This window comes from Camelus bactrianus, chromosome 1 (assembly GCF_048773025.1).
Source record: "Camelus bactrianus isolate YW-2024 breed Bactrian camel chromosome 1, ASM4877302v1, whole genome shotgun sequence".
NCBI lineage: Eukaryota > Metazoa > Chordata > Mammalia > Artiodactyla > Camelidae > Camelus > Camelus bactrianus.
This window is the reverse complement of record NC_133539.1, coordinates 91,976,157-91,992,507: the sequence shown is the minus strand read 5'-3', so window position 1 is coordinate 91,992,507 and position 16,351 is coordinate 91,976,157. Positions and strand designations below refer to the sequence as shown.

General features: G+C 38.7%; 1 protein-coding gene across 7 annotated transcripts in view; it reads left to right on the top strand.

Moving 5' to 3' along the window:
- Positions 1-16,351, top strand: part of LEKR1 (leucine, glutamate and lysine rich 1) — a 254,695-nt gene that overhangs the window by 178,717 nt on the left and 59,627 nt on the right. For all 7 annotated transcript variants that reach the window (XR_012508923.1, XR_012508921.1, XM_074369025.1 and 4 more), the window contains 2 exons: positions 156-320; positions 3,621-3,920. Coding sequence is in view for 5 of the 7 variants with exons in the window: in XM_074369025.1 (XP_074225126.1) it covers positions 156-320; positions 3,621-3,920 (465 nt within the window). In the remaining 2 variants the exon portion in view is untranslated. The remainder of the gene's footprint in view (positions 1-155; positions 321-3,620; positions 3,921-16,351) is intronic.

The following is a 16,351-nucleotide window of genomic DNA, read 5'->3' as shown; positions in this document are numbered from 1 at the left end:
AAATCTTTATGCTGTACACCGTAAACTTATACAGTGCTGCATGTCAATTATATCTAGTAGAAACTGGAAGGAAAAATATTAAAGTTGAAAATAAGCTCAGTTTACTTATCTTAAGGTAAAATGGCTCTATATGTGTGTTAAATGCTGTTTTCTAGATTGAAGCTGAACTCGCCAAGGAAAGGGCCCAACATTTAGTTGAATTTCAGGAGCAAGCTCTTCTCTTTAAGGAAGAAGCTAAACTGGAACTTGATATTGAAAAGGAAAAACATCAAGAAATAATCCAAAAGTATAAGAAAGAACAAGAGGAGCTACAAATGAAGGTCTGTCATTATGATGTTTATCATTATTTAAGGGGTTTAAAACTATAGATGTTGGTTATCTCCTCCTAGGAGCACTACTGTAGTTATAAATCCAGAAGCTTACCTCGTAGTCATTGTGCCTTAGTTTTAGGGAGGTAGGATGGTTTGCCTATTCTCCAGAATGAATAACTGAGATAAATTATATAAGCATACAATCCAGCTGTGTATGGAATTTTTTCCTACTAAAATAAACTTATTTTTAAAACAGCATAATTATATAACTAATAATTAGCATGGTTAGATATTCCAATTCCTCAAATATCTAACATGAAAAGATAATGAGGTGTTTTACATAATTAAAAGTTTATCAACCACTAAAGCCTATCCCCTTTAATTACAAATATTTTCAATTCTAAATATTTTTGAATGAAGGGTAGTATTTTTAAATGTAGTCACACCTCCATAATTTCTTAAACAATGTGTCCTAAACTTAAAATTAAGTGTTGGTCAAGTTTCCCCTATTTTTATCAGACTTGAGCATAGAATGTGTGTGTGTGTGTGTGTGTGTGTGTGTGTATGTTAACCAAGACCCAGTGGTGAAGCCATATTTTGAATAAACTCGTTAAGAGTCTGTGTAAATTAAACACCAAATGAGACTTAACTAGCCCCTACTTTGGTGTCCAGAGGTTGTGGTACAGTCTTTTCAGTAGCTGACTGTGAACAAGAGGCAGGACCAGCTGCCTGAGTATGTGACAAGTGCAGCGTCACAGGGCCCCACTCAGAAAGGCCTCGTGCTTCAGGTTTAATGCTCTGCAAATGCTGTCTTGAAATTCTTAATAATTTTATCTTCAGATTTATGTTTTGTAAGTGAAGTCCTACTGGGACAATGGAGCATGTGCTGGGAGCTGGTAACCTGGGCTCAGGCAAGGCCCCACCTCTTCTGGACAGGCTCTGTCCTAGACAGGCCTCTTGCTTCCTGGCTCCTGCCCCTGCCCCCTCCTCCCCTCACATTGTGACCTCTGTTGCAGTCCTGGGTGGCTCAGGACTGTCAGCAGGGGCGTGCTGAAAGGCAGGCCCCAACTTGCCAGGGGCTGCAATTTTTTCACAAGAAGTCATAAATCCAGATTCAGTGAGTGAATTCCCTTGATTTTTTCAATGTTGACTCCCTAAAATTTTAAAAACATGAAAACATGTTTGTGGCTATGTGAGCCTCCTCTCCCAAGGGTAACCTGCTCTGTTCCAGTGTCAGCCCTCCTCTGGATTATCGCAACTACTGTTCAGACCTAGCAGTGACCCTCTTCGTTCCTGGATTAATGGAAGAAAGAGGAATCTTAATTTAATTTATAAAATTACTAAGTATGGTGAATAGATTTCTTGTAAAAGTTATTGTTAATGTAAATTTAACATTTGAAACAGATTTTGGATACACAACTCTTAAGCAGTAGTTCACAAAATCCTTGGAACTTTGGTCTATGAATGTTTTCCAGATTCTTCATGGGCTGCTTTTCTTGTTGTACTAATATTTATTAGTGACAATATCCTATAGCATGACATGCTATGACAATATCCATAGCATGAATAATAAGGATATGTTTCATCAGAAGCAGCTTTGCTCTTCCTGGCCTGTTTTTTGTTCTTTGTTTTGTTTTTTAAGGAGAAAGAAAACAAGCAGTCTTTTCCCTTCTAAAGACTTTCTGACTTTGAGGAGAAGCTTCTCCAAGTTATTCTCTTATCTCTTTGTCTAGAGGTACCATCTTGAGAAGAAGTATATTTTCAAATGATTCTGGTATCCTCTAGAACTGCATGGTCTAATACGGGAGCCACATGGGTCTCCTTAAGTTTCAGCTAATTAAAATTAATTAAAATGAAAAATTCAGTTCCTCAGTCACTTTAGCCACATTTTGAGTGCTCAACAGCCAGTACGAGGAAGCAAGAGTCTATTGTGTGCATTTCTTTCCAACTCAGTGATGTCACCTTCATAACTTGGAACTGGCTTTAGTGACAGTATTTACACCATGGAAACTGGATATAAAACTGGCTTGTGTGTGTGTGTGAGTCCATTGTTAAACATTTACCAGCACACCACCAACGATAGTCTCACGTGGCTAGTGGCTACCATACAGAACAGCACAGAATATTTCTATCATCACAGAAAGTTCTGCTGGTCAGTGCTGCTCTAGAAGATATACTATCTAGGGTGTCTCCAGTCATCACATTCAAGAAAGAAAAGAAATACATCAAAGGAAAACTCATCGGTATGGTTTGAGTAGACTGTAACTGTGATGCTCTCCTACATGCATCCCCAAATATTAGGCATTTCTAGGTCCCAAAGCTACTCTAGAGTGGTCCAGACAAGACACTTTTGATTAAGGCTTGAGTTGTCCTTGGTAGCCCAGTTCAGCCACAGAGATTTGTATATTTCCAAGTATGCCCAAGTGACTAATGCAATGCCATTTTAGGTGAAAAAAAATAAAATTTTAGTCTTAACTTTTGAAAAGAAATTCTTGTTTTTACTCCATGATAGGCAGGGCCAATGCCCCTACTCAGCTCTAAAACAGTGATGGAAGATGGACCTCCACCCCTCTGCAGCCCTATAAGCATTTAGGAGTTAAATCTCTGAGGGGAGAATGAGACAGGAAAGAATGGGGCAGGGCACAGCCAAAAAAGGAATGACACAGCAGTTAGCACCAAGATGGCGGAAAAGTAAACCCCCAATAGACCTTGAGGCCCAAGATGGTTGGAGATCTGACTTCTAGTAGACCTTGAGCTTCATTATACGCTCATTGTATTATATTAGCATGGGACGTGACACACCCACAGGTGCCATGACAGTTCTGAGGGCTGACCGTAAAAGGTCAAAAAGTGGGTGATGGCCCAGTTCCTGGGAATCCCTGCCCCTTCCCCAAAGTAGTTGGAATAATCCTTCCACTTGTTAGCTTATGAAGTTACCAAGCCCATAAACAAGCCCCACACCTTGTGGCCACTTTCCTTTCTAAGTGAGACAGACCGCACTCTATGGAGTGTGTATCTACTTTTACTTTAAACTAAGCACCCAACCCTGCACCTCATGGCCTCTCTGGCCTTCTGAGATGGCCTGTACTCTGTCTATGGAGTATCTCTCTGAATAAATCTACTTTTACTCAATAAATAAATACATACATACATAAAAAGAAAATCTTGAAGGCCTACATGTCATAGAATTTGCTTTCATCTGATTAGAAGAGAACACCAGTTATTTAGAATAAGCCTCTTAAAACCACGAGAACTCTGTGGTTACCTAGAGAATATTGCCTACAAACTAATGCAAGATTTATCTTACAGGTATCTGACTTAATCGAAGGTGCCACTAGAGACCTAAGGCTGAAAGTGGCCACTCTTGAAGAAAAACTCCATGAATCTCATATTCAATACACTGAAGAATCCGAGTCAAAGGAGAAAGAAATTGAAAACCTTAAAAATTTGCTTGCAGAGTTTGAATCACACTTGAAGAAGGAAATTGACAGTAATGATTCCGTTTCAGAGGACTTGAGGAAGGAAATGAAACAGAAGTCAGATGAACTGGAAAGAGTGATGCTGGCACAAACACAACTGATACAAAAATTCAACCAGTCCCAGGAAGAGGTAGGAAGCAGATGATAGAACCATTACAATCAGTGAATGAGTTGTATATTCTTTCAAAAAACAAATGAACAAACAAAAACATGAAAGGCAGCTTGTCATGCAAAGGCTCCTAGACTGTTAGTCAGAGACCTGGGGTCATATCCTGGCTCTGTCCTTAACTAGGCAGGCACTTAACCTCTCTAGACCTGGCTTCCTTTTCTGTAAAATGAATAAGACATTGAACTACATAATCTCTAAGGTTTCCTCAGCCAGTTCTACTGTTACAAATGATGATTTAAAACCTCTAAGATTAGAAATCTTTATATATTTATGTCTTATTTGTTTTGACATTAAATCTTTGCCAAGGAAACTTTTAGAGCACTTGCTGCTTAAGTTAATATTTTGGACATATATTTTAAATGTAACTATTCCTTGGGGTTTTATTTTTCTGTCAACTTAAACTTACAACTTACACGTATTGGTCTTCTTTCCTATGTATGCATGATTATTTCAGCAATGTTTTTATTTAAACTGGAGTAGACTTATTTTGATTTGAAAATTTTTTTCCCTAACAAAGTCTTATTTCTGAACTGCTGAGCAGCTTAGGAATTGTGGATGCTATGGATTGAATGTTGGTGTGTCCCCCCAGATTTATATGTTGAACTCTAATCCACGATGTGATGATATGTAGAGGTGGGACTTTGGAAGGTGATTCTGTCATGAGAGAGGAGTGGGCTTGGTGCCCTTATGAAAGAGCTTCCTCGCCCCTTCTACCATGTGAGGACACAGCGAGAGGATGGCTGTCTATGAATGAGGAAGCAGGCACCTCACCTTGATCTTGGACTTCCCAGCCTCCAAAACTGTGCTGTCTGAGCCACCTAGACTCTGGAATTTTGTTATAGCAGCCCAAACTGATTAATAAGACAGTGGAGCAATTCTTCAATAACCTAGAATTAGAATATTGTCACATTAGAATCTGTGGTTCCATCTATGACAGTATAGCAAATAAAGGCAAATGAAAGAAGATTCTGAATGTTAGTGACAAGTAATATTCTTGTTGGTTTTACTGGCATCTTAATAAAAGGAAAGTGCTAGTAGTAATATTGATTATTAAAAATATACCATGTTCTTGCTATATTTAAATTATAAGCCAAAATAAAAAGTTTGTGCCTTAATTATAATTATGAAATGAATTGCATCAATATGCAATTATGAATAAGACTGACAACTGCCATTCCTTTCTCTCAAAGAGAAGTTTAAAGGAAATATGTGAGTGATTAAATTGACATCAGAAGAAAGATTAACTTAAAAAGAAACTTATATAAAAAGCATAGACTAAAAGTTAAAAAATTAGACTTAAGGGCTTGCATTAGTTATCTATTGTTGCATAACAAATGATCATCAAATTCAGTGGCTTTAAACAACAACTATCTATTATCTCATAGTTTCTAAGCGTCAGGGATCTGAATGTGAGACTTAGCTGTGTGCCTCTTGCTCAAGGCCTCTCATGAAGTTGGTGTTAGGGTATTGGGGCTACAGTATCATTTAAAGGCTCAACTGGGGGAGGGTTGGCTTCCAAGCTCAGTGATGTGGTTGTTAGCAAGATCTATTTCCTCACAGATACTGGGCTGAGAGCCTCAATTCAGTGCTGGCTATTGGTTAGAGGCCCCCCCTCAGTTTATTCCAACATGAACCTCTCCACAGAAGAGCTGGCAGTGTGGCAGCTGGCTTCCCTCAGAGCAAGCAAGTCAGAATGAGAGAGTACAAGAGAAGGTGCCCAGGATAGAAGCCACAGTCTTTTTGTAACCTAACCTCATCCCATTGCTTTTGCTACTTTCTACTCATTAGAAATGAGTCAACAAGTCCCACCCACACTCAACACAAAAGGATTGCATGGGGGTGTAAACAGCAAGAGGGTGGGGGTAACTGGGGGCCATTTTAGAGGCTACCAGTCTCAGGGCCCCTGAAGGTAATTTTGGCAAGAAAAACTAGACTGGCACACTAAAGAAGTACACTGGGGTTCTTCCTGCTTCTTAGTTGTAAAAGGAAGCCACTTAGAGATGCAAAAAATAATTTTTTAATGTGGACTCTTGAACGATACAAAACACTGAGTTGGTATATAAATGATCATGGATCATTACTGGGGAATAGCAAAGAATCATCCCAAAAGTAAAGTTACCTAAAGACATGCCAGGGGGTAGACTTTCCATTAGAAGTTAAATAATTACAACTGAACTGTGAGAGTAAATAATTAAGGCTGCTTCTCTGGTGAATAATGTGAAGTCCAGAATATTCTTATAAAAATAGGAAATGAGCTAATACAAGTCACAGGAGCTATGAGCCAGAAAGAATAGAGGTTGTTAGCATGTAAAGTGAAAAGCACTACTTTTTTTGTGATGGTGCATTCCGGACACTTGAAATTTCTCAGGTTCTGGAGGAGAAAAGCCTCATTTAAGTGGAGAACAAATTCCCATTAGAAAGAAGATAAATTAATGGTCTAAGAAGGAAGCTAATTAAGGGGAAGAAAGCCCTGCTCTCATTCAAGAGGCCAGAGAATAGGTAGAACTTTGTTTTTAATTGTATAAAGGAAGTTCTCAAGGATAGAAGGAAAGCCATAGCCTCTGAAGGACAGAATGGACATTCCTGCATGGAGCAGGGATTAGTGGAGGCTGCCACAGAAACAAGGATTGAGAAGGTGCAGCAACAAAAGATGCAGGTCAGTAACAGGAAAGAAAATGGAAAAGAAAACTGTATGGGAAATGGAAATGTGGGAAGGAGCCTCCTGAAAATTCTTCATAGGGAGAAGACACAGACATAAAAAATTAGAACATTAAAAAAAAAAAAAAAGAAAAGAAACATAGTATGTTAAAGAACAGGGCATTGTCATTTAAAATCAGGTTAAAATAGATCACGTGCTTCTTGCTGCAGTTTTGCTTCCTGCCAGCTCCATGTGAGTCCTGTCAAGACAGCATGGCCCCACTGTTAGGAGCCTTGTGATCCAGAGGAAGAATGTGATAAATTCAAAACACAATTTGTGTACAACTATCAAAGGAAAGCCAGTACAGAGAGTTCAGTATTTTTGTTGTCTTAAGACTATAGATAAGGAAAACATAAGGGGCAGAAGTTTTCAGTTCTACCAGTTCCTGTAGCTAGCTAGCTAATGAAGATGAAAGATATTCAAAACTAGAAGGGAATGCTCTTAGTTAAACATGCAGAATTGAATGCATATGTTTATCTCTCCTTCTGTCCCAAAACACCACTAAAATGACAGTAAATTAATAAAAAAGGAATAAATCCATAAGGAAGAGAACAAGAAAAGAGGTGACACTAGATGAAAAAGATGTGTTGACCAAATTTTGGAAAATGGAAAGCAAGGTATGGATAATAGGTAATTAGCAGACTGTAGGATATGGAAACCTAATGCCTGTGAGGAGTGTAGGAGTGGCTGGAATCCTAAAAGGAGCAAACTCAATCACGTGACATGACACTGGGAAGACTCAGGAATTGGGGACACCAGATACCTCTGAAAGAGGGAGAAAAGAGTGGATCCGAAAACAGGACTGTTTGAATGATTGTAAAAGGAGCAAATAAGTGCTTGGATGCCCTCTCTAACCCCTCAAGCAGCCTCCACCCACCATCCTGGCAGGATACCCAAGGTCTAGATTCTAGAAAAACTGAATGCCAGGGTCTTTGGACCTAAGTAATATACAGCAGCAGCGTATGGGATAAGGCAAGAGCTGGAGTAAAGTCTGTATATTACAGAGTGAGACCTCCCAGTCCAAGTCACCCGCTCACTTCCCAGAACATGGACAACCAGGCTTACGTGTCAGTAGCCAGAAAACTATGGACACTGACAATTGGGGTCTCTTAATGAAGTGTTATATCCATGTCCCATCTACCCACTGAGACATATCCCAGTCAATAAGCTCTCCTACCTAGGCACACAGAGGTTCCAGGAACATTTTGGAGACTCATTTTTAAACATGAAAAGCCAAGGATCCCCAGTCATTTGAAGAACACCTCTAATATCAAAGACAGAAATCAGGATCAAACAAATAAGCAAAAAATAACTCATAAGAAACAAATATAAAACAACACGGGAAGCAAAAGTTAGCTTCAAAAAAGAGCATAATTAATATCCTTAGAGAGAAAAGAGATGTTGTATCCATGAAATAAACAGGAGGCTATAAAAAAAGAAAAGGAATGAGTATTAAAATACAAGAATTGAAAGTTAAAAATTTAATGTTTGGCTTTGATGATAAAGCTGAAGAAATCTTCTCAGAAAGTAGAAGGGAAAGGCAAAGAGATGGAGAGAAGAAAAGAAAATTAGAGGATCAAGCCAGGGTACCTAATACCTCACTAATAGGAGTTCCAGAAAAAGAGGACAGAGAAAATGGAAGGGAGAAAACTATCCAGGAACTAATTCAAGAATTTTTCCAGGCACTGAAGGGCATGTATTTTCTATATTGAAAGAGTCCACCCAGCATCATGAGCCATCATTACCTTAAGGATAAACATAAGTACTTATAAGCTTCCAAGAAAAAAAAAGAGATCACTTAAAGAGGGTTGGGTATCAAAATGACCTCAGAATTCTTTACAGCAGCAGTAGAAAATAGAAGACAATGGCTTCCAAATTCTGAAGGAAAATTATTTCCAACCTAGGTTTCTATATCCTGCAAATGATCAATCAAATCCAAGTGTCAAATAATATTTGCAGCTATTAGAGTTCTCAAAAATGATACTTCTTTTTCAGCCTTCCTCAGAAAGCCGTTAGAGGATGCATGACACGACAATGAAGGAGTAAACTAAGAAAGGAGAAGACATAGGAATAAGGAAATGAGTGTTCTGACACAAGAGAGAGGTAGAGGGAGTCCCCAGGACCATGGTGGGCAGAAATCCAAGAATTACAGCAGTGCAGATTTAGAAAACAATCAGGCTGGGTTTAGCAGAAGAACAGAGGGATTTTAGAAGCGTGTATCTGAAAAATAAGAAGCTGATGGATTACACGGAGTGCTTGACCATGTTGAGAGTATATTTGCACTTCTGTAAGTGGGTTTGGTGAAACAGATAACCATTAGTTATCAACACCTAGACAACGAAGTAGATGAAGACTGGGATAATAATAAACTCTAGAAGGAAACTGTGCAAGAAAGGAAAGGTAATCACAGTGCACTGCATGGCTAAGATGTGAATAATATTTATACGCTATAATCATATAAGGTGAAATATAGTTTTGACTAAAATTTGTGATATAAATTGGGAAGATTTCCCAATAAAATTGAGATAGGAATTTCCCCTAGGGGAGCAGAGATATCTCCTAATAGGGGAGGAGAAACATCTGTTAAGAGTTGCAATAAGAAAATAACTCCTCATCTTTCATTCTATGAAATCAGTAGAAAACAACCTCAAAATGGAAAGCCATGAGATACTGTGTAATGATATTATTTAGGAACATAGAGATAAATATCACAAGAGACACCTTAAAAACCTGAAAATGGTTGTTCCTGTGAGGCAGGACTGGGAACTGTGAAGGAATGATTTTTTTTCATTATAATTGTATAGTATTATTTAAATTTTTAACTGTATGTAATGTATTACTTTAATTTTAAAAAATAATTTAAATTAATGGAAAGGAGTAAATTATAAAGAGGACCTGACAGGGTGGCAGAGGAAAGGATAAAGGACAAACCAGGAAAGTTATAGATAAAGCAAATAACAGAATATGAGCCTTTAAGGAGATTTTTTTTTAAAAATGAAGAAAAAGTAGATTCTAGCTTAAACTTTAGTGACAGGTGCCTGACATACTTCTATTTATTCCAAGTCTGAATAAAAGGAGAGCTCCTCCATGAACCCAGAGAATCCCAGAGGCAAGCTTAGGTATACATCTGTGTGCCTAAAACAGTTGTTCATGCATTCGTCTAAAATTTAAGTAGTTGTTTTTAAATAGATGCTAAGAAGAAATAGTAATTCAGGTAAAGGGATGAAGGAGAGGTGCTCTATTAAATGGGGTAGTCAGAGGACTCAATATTCAAGCAGACCTAAAGTGAGGAACAGAACATTCCAGGCAGAGCCAATAGGAAGTGTGAAGGCCCTGTGGCAAGGAGCATCCTGGGAGAAACCACAAGGAAGTCAGCGAGCACTACTGGAGCTTAGCGAGCAAGGAGGGTGGATAGAAAGCAAGATTGGAGGGGCCAGTTCATGTGGCGTGTTTGTGGGCTGCAGTAGGACTTTGGATTGTTTTCTAAATGTGATGAAAAGCTACTTGGAATTTTGAACAAGGGAGCAATATGATCTGACTTATTTTTAGGGGATAAACTCTGACTGCTGTGTGAAAAATAGGTTGAAGGAGGGGGGCAAAAATGAAAGCAGAGAGACCTATTACAAGGCTCTTGAAAAGGTCTATAAAAGCAATGATGGTCATCGTGGTAAAAGAGGTGAGACGAGGCCAGATATTTTCAAGGTAGATGTAACAGAAATTGCTGATGGGTTGGATGATGTGATCAAGGATAACTCCAAAATTTGGAATCTCAACAACTGAGTGGGTGAAAGTGACATTTACTGAGACGGGAAACACTAGTAAAGAATACAATTGGGGAGGAATATCAAGAATTTGATTTGGGACATATTAATCTCAATATGCATATCAGATATTGAAGTGGAAGTGTTGAATGGGCAGTGTGTTCAGGGGAAGGCTGACTAGAGATACTGATTTGGAGACATCTACAAACAGCTGATACTTAAATGAGATCACCCAGGGAATGAGGTAATAGAGGAGAGGGCTGAGAACACTCCATCTTTCAGAGGCTGGAAGGAGGAGGAGAATCCCGCAAGGGTGGCAGAGGAGGAACATCTAGTGAGGTAGGAGGGAAACTGGAGAGGACTACCAAAGACTCTGAGGAAAAAAAGTGTCCAAAGAGGAGAGCATGCAACTTAGACAAGATGCCCACAACCCCTTGTACAGAAACTTTGGTTTCAGATAGCTTTTGGAATTCAAATTATTTTGAATTTTAGAAAGTTAGTAAAATACATATGTTCCTGGAGATTTAGGGCAGCCCCTCCCATACAGTGACATTAATATTTATGCAGTGGAACATAGGAATGGCCCCACGGAGTGAAATAAATAAAGATAATCAGTCCAGTCAGATTTTATTACCAATGCTATGAGTTACACATATTTTTCTTTTCTGAGCTTTTTGAATGTCAAAGTTGTGGCTAATGGATTATAGATGTGTATTTGCTTTCTTTCTTTATAACAGCAGTTTTCTCGGCATCTTGGATCTGTTTTTGTTTAAAAAACAAAAAAGGAGAGTATATATGTTTCTCTATAGGATACAGACAGAGAGAAATGACAAGAAAAAGTGAAGGAAGAATTTTCCCCAAACTATTTACAGTGGTTACCATTGAGGGAGTCGGAAGATGGGCAGGGGTTTCACTTCTTACAGCTTTTTAAAATTGGGGGGATTGTGGATGACTTTTAAATTTTTTGGTGTTTTGAATATTTTTCGAATATAAAGTCTATTTAAAGAAAAGAAAACCTATTTGTTTAGGAAAGTTTATTAATAAATGTGGCAAGGATGGATTTATGTAAACTCTAAGCTTAAATTTTAGGGTTGCATGCATTTACAAATACAAATCGCTTTTTTTACAAGGATTTACTTAGTTTTAGGATATATACTTACCTCATTTGTGTATTTATTTGAATAGAGAAAATGGCACACATTTCTCTGGTAGCTCTATTTATGAGAAACCAAAGTTAATAAGTTAAAAAATGAGTGGTTCTCTGGGGGAAGGAGTTCTCAGTGGTAGACTGCTTGTACAAGGTCCTGGGTTCAATCCCCAGTAAGCCCCTTAAAAAATAAATACATAAATTAAATAAATAATTAAACCTAAATTGCCTCTGCCCCCCAGAAAAGCTTAAAAAATAATAAATTATTTTTTTAAATGAGTAGTTCTTAATTTGGAACTGAATAAAGAGAACATCTGAATCTCTTCCGAAGAGTAAAGGGGTAAGTGGAAGTTCTCTAACCTCCAGCTGCACGGGGAGCAGGGGAGGACGGGGTGGTGCATGCGGAGGGGCTGTTCCCAGGGTTGTTCGGCAGGGCTAGGGGGCTCAGACTGAGATCCAGGCAAGACTGTCTTTCACATGTTGGAGAGTCAGCCCTGAATAGATGCTAGAAAATTGACAGAATGAGAAAAAATACAGAGAAATTGTTTTTGTTGTATATAATCAATACCAATTAAGTCTTCATTAAAGTTAGCTCACTGACTTGGAAAAGTAGATCCTGAACACCATGTCTTCCTCGGCTCTTCCTCTCCATCCTGAAAATCCACTCTTGAGGCATATCAGTCCAAGGGATTATTCCCCTCTGTTTCCACTTCTGTTTTGATATGTCTGCCTTAGTTTTCGCAGGGTCCATCATGTTCACAAGCATAGAAATAACAATGTTAAGAACAACCTTCCTGCCATCCATTTCACTTCTTTCCTGGAAATGTATTCACATTCTCCTTCCTGCTTTACCAAAGGGCCATTTCCATCCACTGTTTTTCTGCAGTGTTTTGGGCTGATCAGATTACTTGAACAGAAGCCTTAAATGGAAGTTTGGGCACATCCTTTGCTAACTCCTACTCATCTTTTTGGTTTCCACACCTTTTCCACAGACTTTCCTTTCACCTCAGCTCCCCACCCAGTTGGCCAACCACTCACTCACCCTGGGATGTATCTAGTTTGGGTCAGTGGAAACTGTAATCTGATCATTCCACGAGTGATTCCGACCTCTCTGGGTAGAAGGCATGAGCAAAGACACCCATCTGTGCTTCTTCACTGAGGACTTGCTTTCCTGGCATGTTCACCCCAAATTGTGCCAGATACAGCTGATTGCCATCACAAGTGGAATTCTCACCTTCAGAATGATCAAGTTACCCAGCAAAGCCTTCTCTTGCTTCTTCCACTGTTTTTGGAATTGAAAGCAATCCAGCTGTCTCTAAGGATAAAAGTGAAAACAAACATAAAAATAAACCAGTCTTACATTGCAGAGAGTGAGGGGAATTGGCCATTTTTTTAATATTAGAAATTTCAAACAGATGGTGAGCTAATTTATATTTTCATTTTGACATTTGCTTACCCAGTGGGAGTGCACTTAAGCCATATTTTAAGTCCATTCAAAGTGGCCTTCATCAGAAAATGTTGTAGACAAACCTATAGATGATGCTCTCCACCAACTGGCAGAGCTTATGGACCCAGGGATGCTAGCTCACCTCCTGCTAGACCATGCTAGCCAAGGCCCACTAGGGATAGGAACCTCTGCCCTGGAAACTTTGGCCTCCTATCCTCCCTGCCTCCCATCTCACCCTGCTCAGGGCCGTTTTCCGCAGAATTGGCAAAGGGATCTTCCTTTCTTGCAGATTTGACCTTCCAGCCCCTGATCAAAATAAACCTTTCAATGACTTCAGATGGCCCTTACAATGAAGTTAAAACTCTATTATTAGCATGTTACCAAAGTCATCCTTGATCTGACTCTCCTGACTCCTCCCTGTCTCAGTCCTGGTCTCTTCTTCCATTTTGCACTCTGCACTTGAGTCATACTAAGCCATGTGTCGTCCCAAGATGTGACTCTCCCTCTCTCACTGCCAGGGGTTTGCACTCTCTGCCCACCTCTGCCTGGAGAACCCCACCACCCCTTTGCACCTGACTCATGCCTCCCTTCCATTTTGACTTACAGTTTAGTTGCAATCCAGTAATAACACTATTTTACCATTCCAAAATATGGCCAAAGATACCTCCACCTAGAAGATTTAGAATGCTATGGCTTCACTGATTAGTCTCATGTTTGCCTACAATTTTCAACCTTACAAAACATATTCCATCTTAGACGTTTTCCCATGTTGTTCAGTGAAAACGCGTATCAAAATTCTACAGCAATACAAACTTCCAAAAATATAAACAACCTCAAAAGACAAACATTTTGCCTAAATTGCTGAAAGCAATATAACCACGAGTGAATGATTCTTTTCCACATACGATGGAACTTTCCACCAATGTGTCTCATTGACTGACCACGTCCACGTGTGCTCTTGTTATGCTCTGTCACGCACACTCCACTTCTGAACTCGCAATTCCCTAAACTTGATGTGTTCTATTTCCATTTTTGAACTCTATGGTTGAATAAATTATAACATCTGAACTGTGTGTTATACAAAACTGAGTTAATAAGCATCCCCATTTTAAAAGAGGGGTTAGTGGTGTCATAGGAAGTACAGATATTTGAGATTTATCTGAAATGTCATGGTTTTTTGACATGACAAAAATAGAAGTCCTATCTTTGGATCCTGTTTTCAGTTTAGAGGTTCTGGTTTGGGAAAGAACAGAAGAAAGAGGATTTGTTCTTTGTTCTGGAAGCTAATAGCTTTGAAGAAGGATGATTTCCAGAGCAGTGGGCCCGAGACGAAGATGGTCAGCAGCCCTTCCAAACCTCAGTCAGGAGTTGGCGGGTGCTTTGCTCTCACTGTACTTGCCACAGGGACATCTTTGGGTTCACTCCACCCTTCCATTTCCTCCTTTAGTGGAGTGTCACTTGCCTGAAATAGCTTTCAAGTGACTTGCTTTATGGACGTTTTCCATAGAGCACTACTCCTTTCCTTTGAGACTGGAATTTAATTTTAGCAAATGGATTGGAGCTTATTTTTCTTTTAATGAGAGCACTTGTCATCACATCACCCATCACTGTATCCTTCCATATTGGTGCACCTATTATTCATGTCACCAATTTATTGACCTCATTGCTGACTGCTAACTTTCACATTTTCAAGCAAAATTAACTTTTCCATAGATTTCTTAATCAAGGGAATTTTTATACTAATTTATTAAAAGCCTCTTAAATCTAATAACTTCAATACATTCTGCCTACTTAATCTACTAGTGGAAAGGGAACAAAATGCACTGTTTTATCCTTTTAAAAGAAAGTTTAGATTAAGTTTAGAAAAGTTGGGCAAAACCAGGTGCAATGTCTTACTGTTTTTATTGCTTCAGTGTCCTGGAACACAATGGCCCCTGCATGCTTGATATAATTAATTAGACAATTACCTGAAGCATAGGCAGCTTGGAGCCGGGCCCTGGAGGCAGGCAGGACCCCACCACTTCAAAGCTGGGTTACTCTCAGCAAGTTACATACCTGTCTGAGCTTCAGTGTCTTTCTTTGGCAAATAGAGTTGTTGGGAGCAGGAAATGAATGAGATGATGCCTAATAGGCACTTTATTAATCTCTTCTCTAGCCCTCCCTCTCCTGCCTTTTCAACAAGTATTTCAGGAAGACTTAATGAGAACCAGATGATAAAGCCACAGACACCATCCTTGGTCTCCTGTTCCTCAAAAAAAAAAAAATAAAAGAATTAACTGGAAGCAAGTAATTAACCCCCATTATTTAAAAATATATATGGTTATATGGATCATATGTGTCTACTACTAACATATGTAAATGGTGAGGCTGTTTGAGCCAGGCGTGCCGCTGATTTTATAGAATATTACTATGCAACTGTTAATCTGGAATTGCTCCATTTTCTTCAATTTTGATTACCAAATTTGGAATTGAATGGAATTCTGACCATAATCACAAGAAACTCAAATACAGGAAGATGCTACTTTCCCTGATGCTTTGTTATTTAGTTCCACTGACAGTAGATTAGTCAGTAAGCCCTTAGAAGGATGCTTTCCACTGAGCATCAGACTTGGGAATGCCTTGGCTAGTCTTACAAACAAGCTAACCTAATGGGGAGTCGTTTTTTTAATTGAGGTATAGTTGATTTACAATGTATTAGTTTCTGGTATACAGCATAGTGATTCAGTTATATATATTTTTTCTTTTTCATATTCTTTTTTATTATAGATTATTACAAGCTATTGAGTACAGTTCCCTGTGCTATCCAGTAGGATCTTGTTTATCTGTTTTGTATATAGTAGTTTGTATCTGCTAATCCCAAACTCCCAATTTATCCTTCCTCACCCTTCCCCTTTGATAACCATAAGTTTGTTTTCTATGTCTGTGAATCTGTTTCTGTTTTGTAAATAAGTTCATGTGTGTCTTTTTTTTAGATTCCACATGTAAGTGATACCATATGATAGTCTTTTCCTGTCTGACTTATTTCACTTAGTATGATAATCTCTAGGTCCACCCATGTTATGGCAAATGGCATTATTTCATTCTTTTTATGGCTGAGTAATATTTCATTGTATATATGTGTGTGTGTGTGTGTATACACACACACACACAACTTCTTTATCCAATCATCTGTCGATGGACATTTAGGTTGCCACCATGTCTTGGCTATTGTAAATAGTGCTGCTGTGAACTTTGGGGTGTATATATCTTTCCAAATTAGAGTTTTCTTTGGATATATACCCAAGAGTGGGATTGCTGGATCATATGGTAAGTCTATTTTTAGTTTTTTAAGGAACCTCC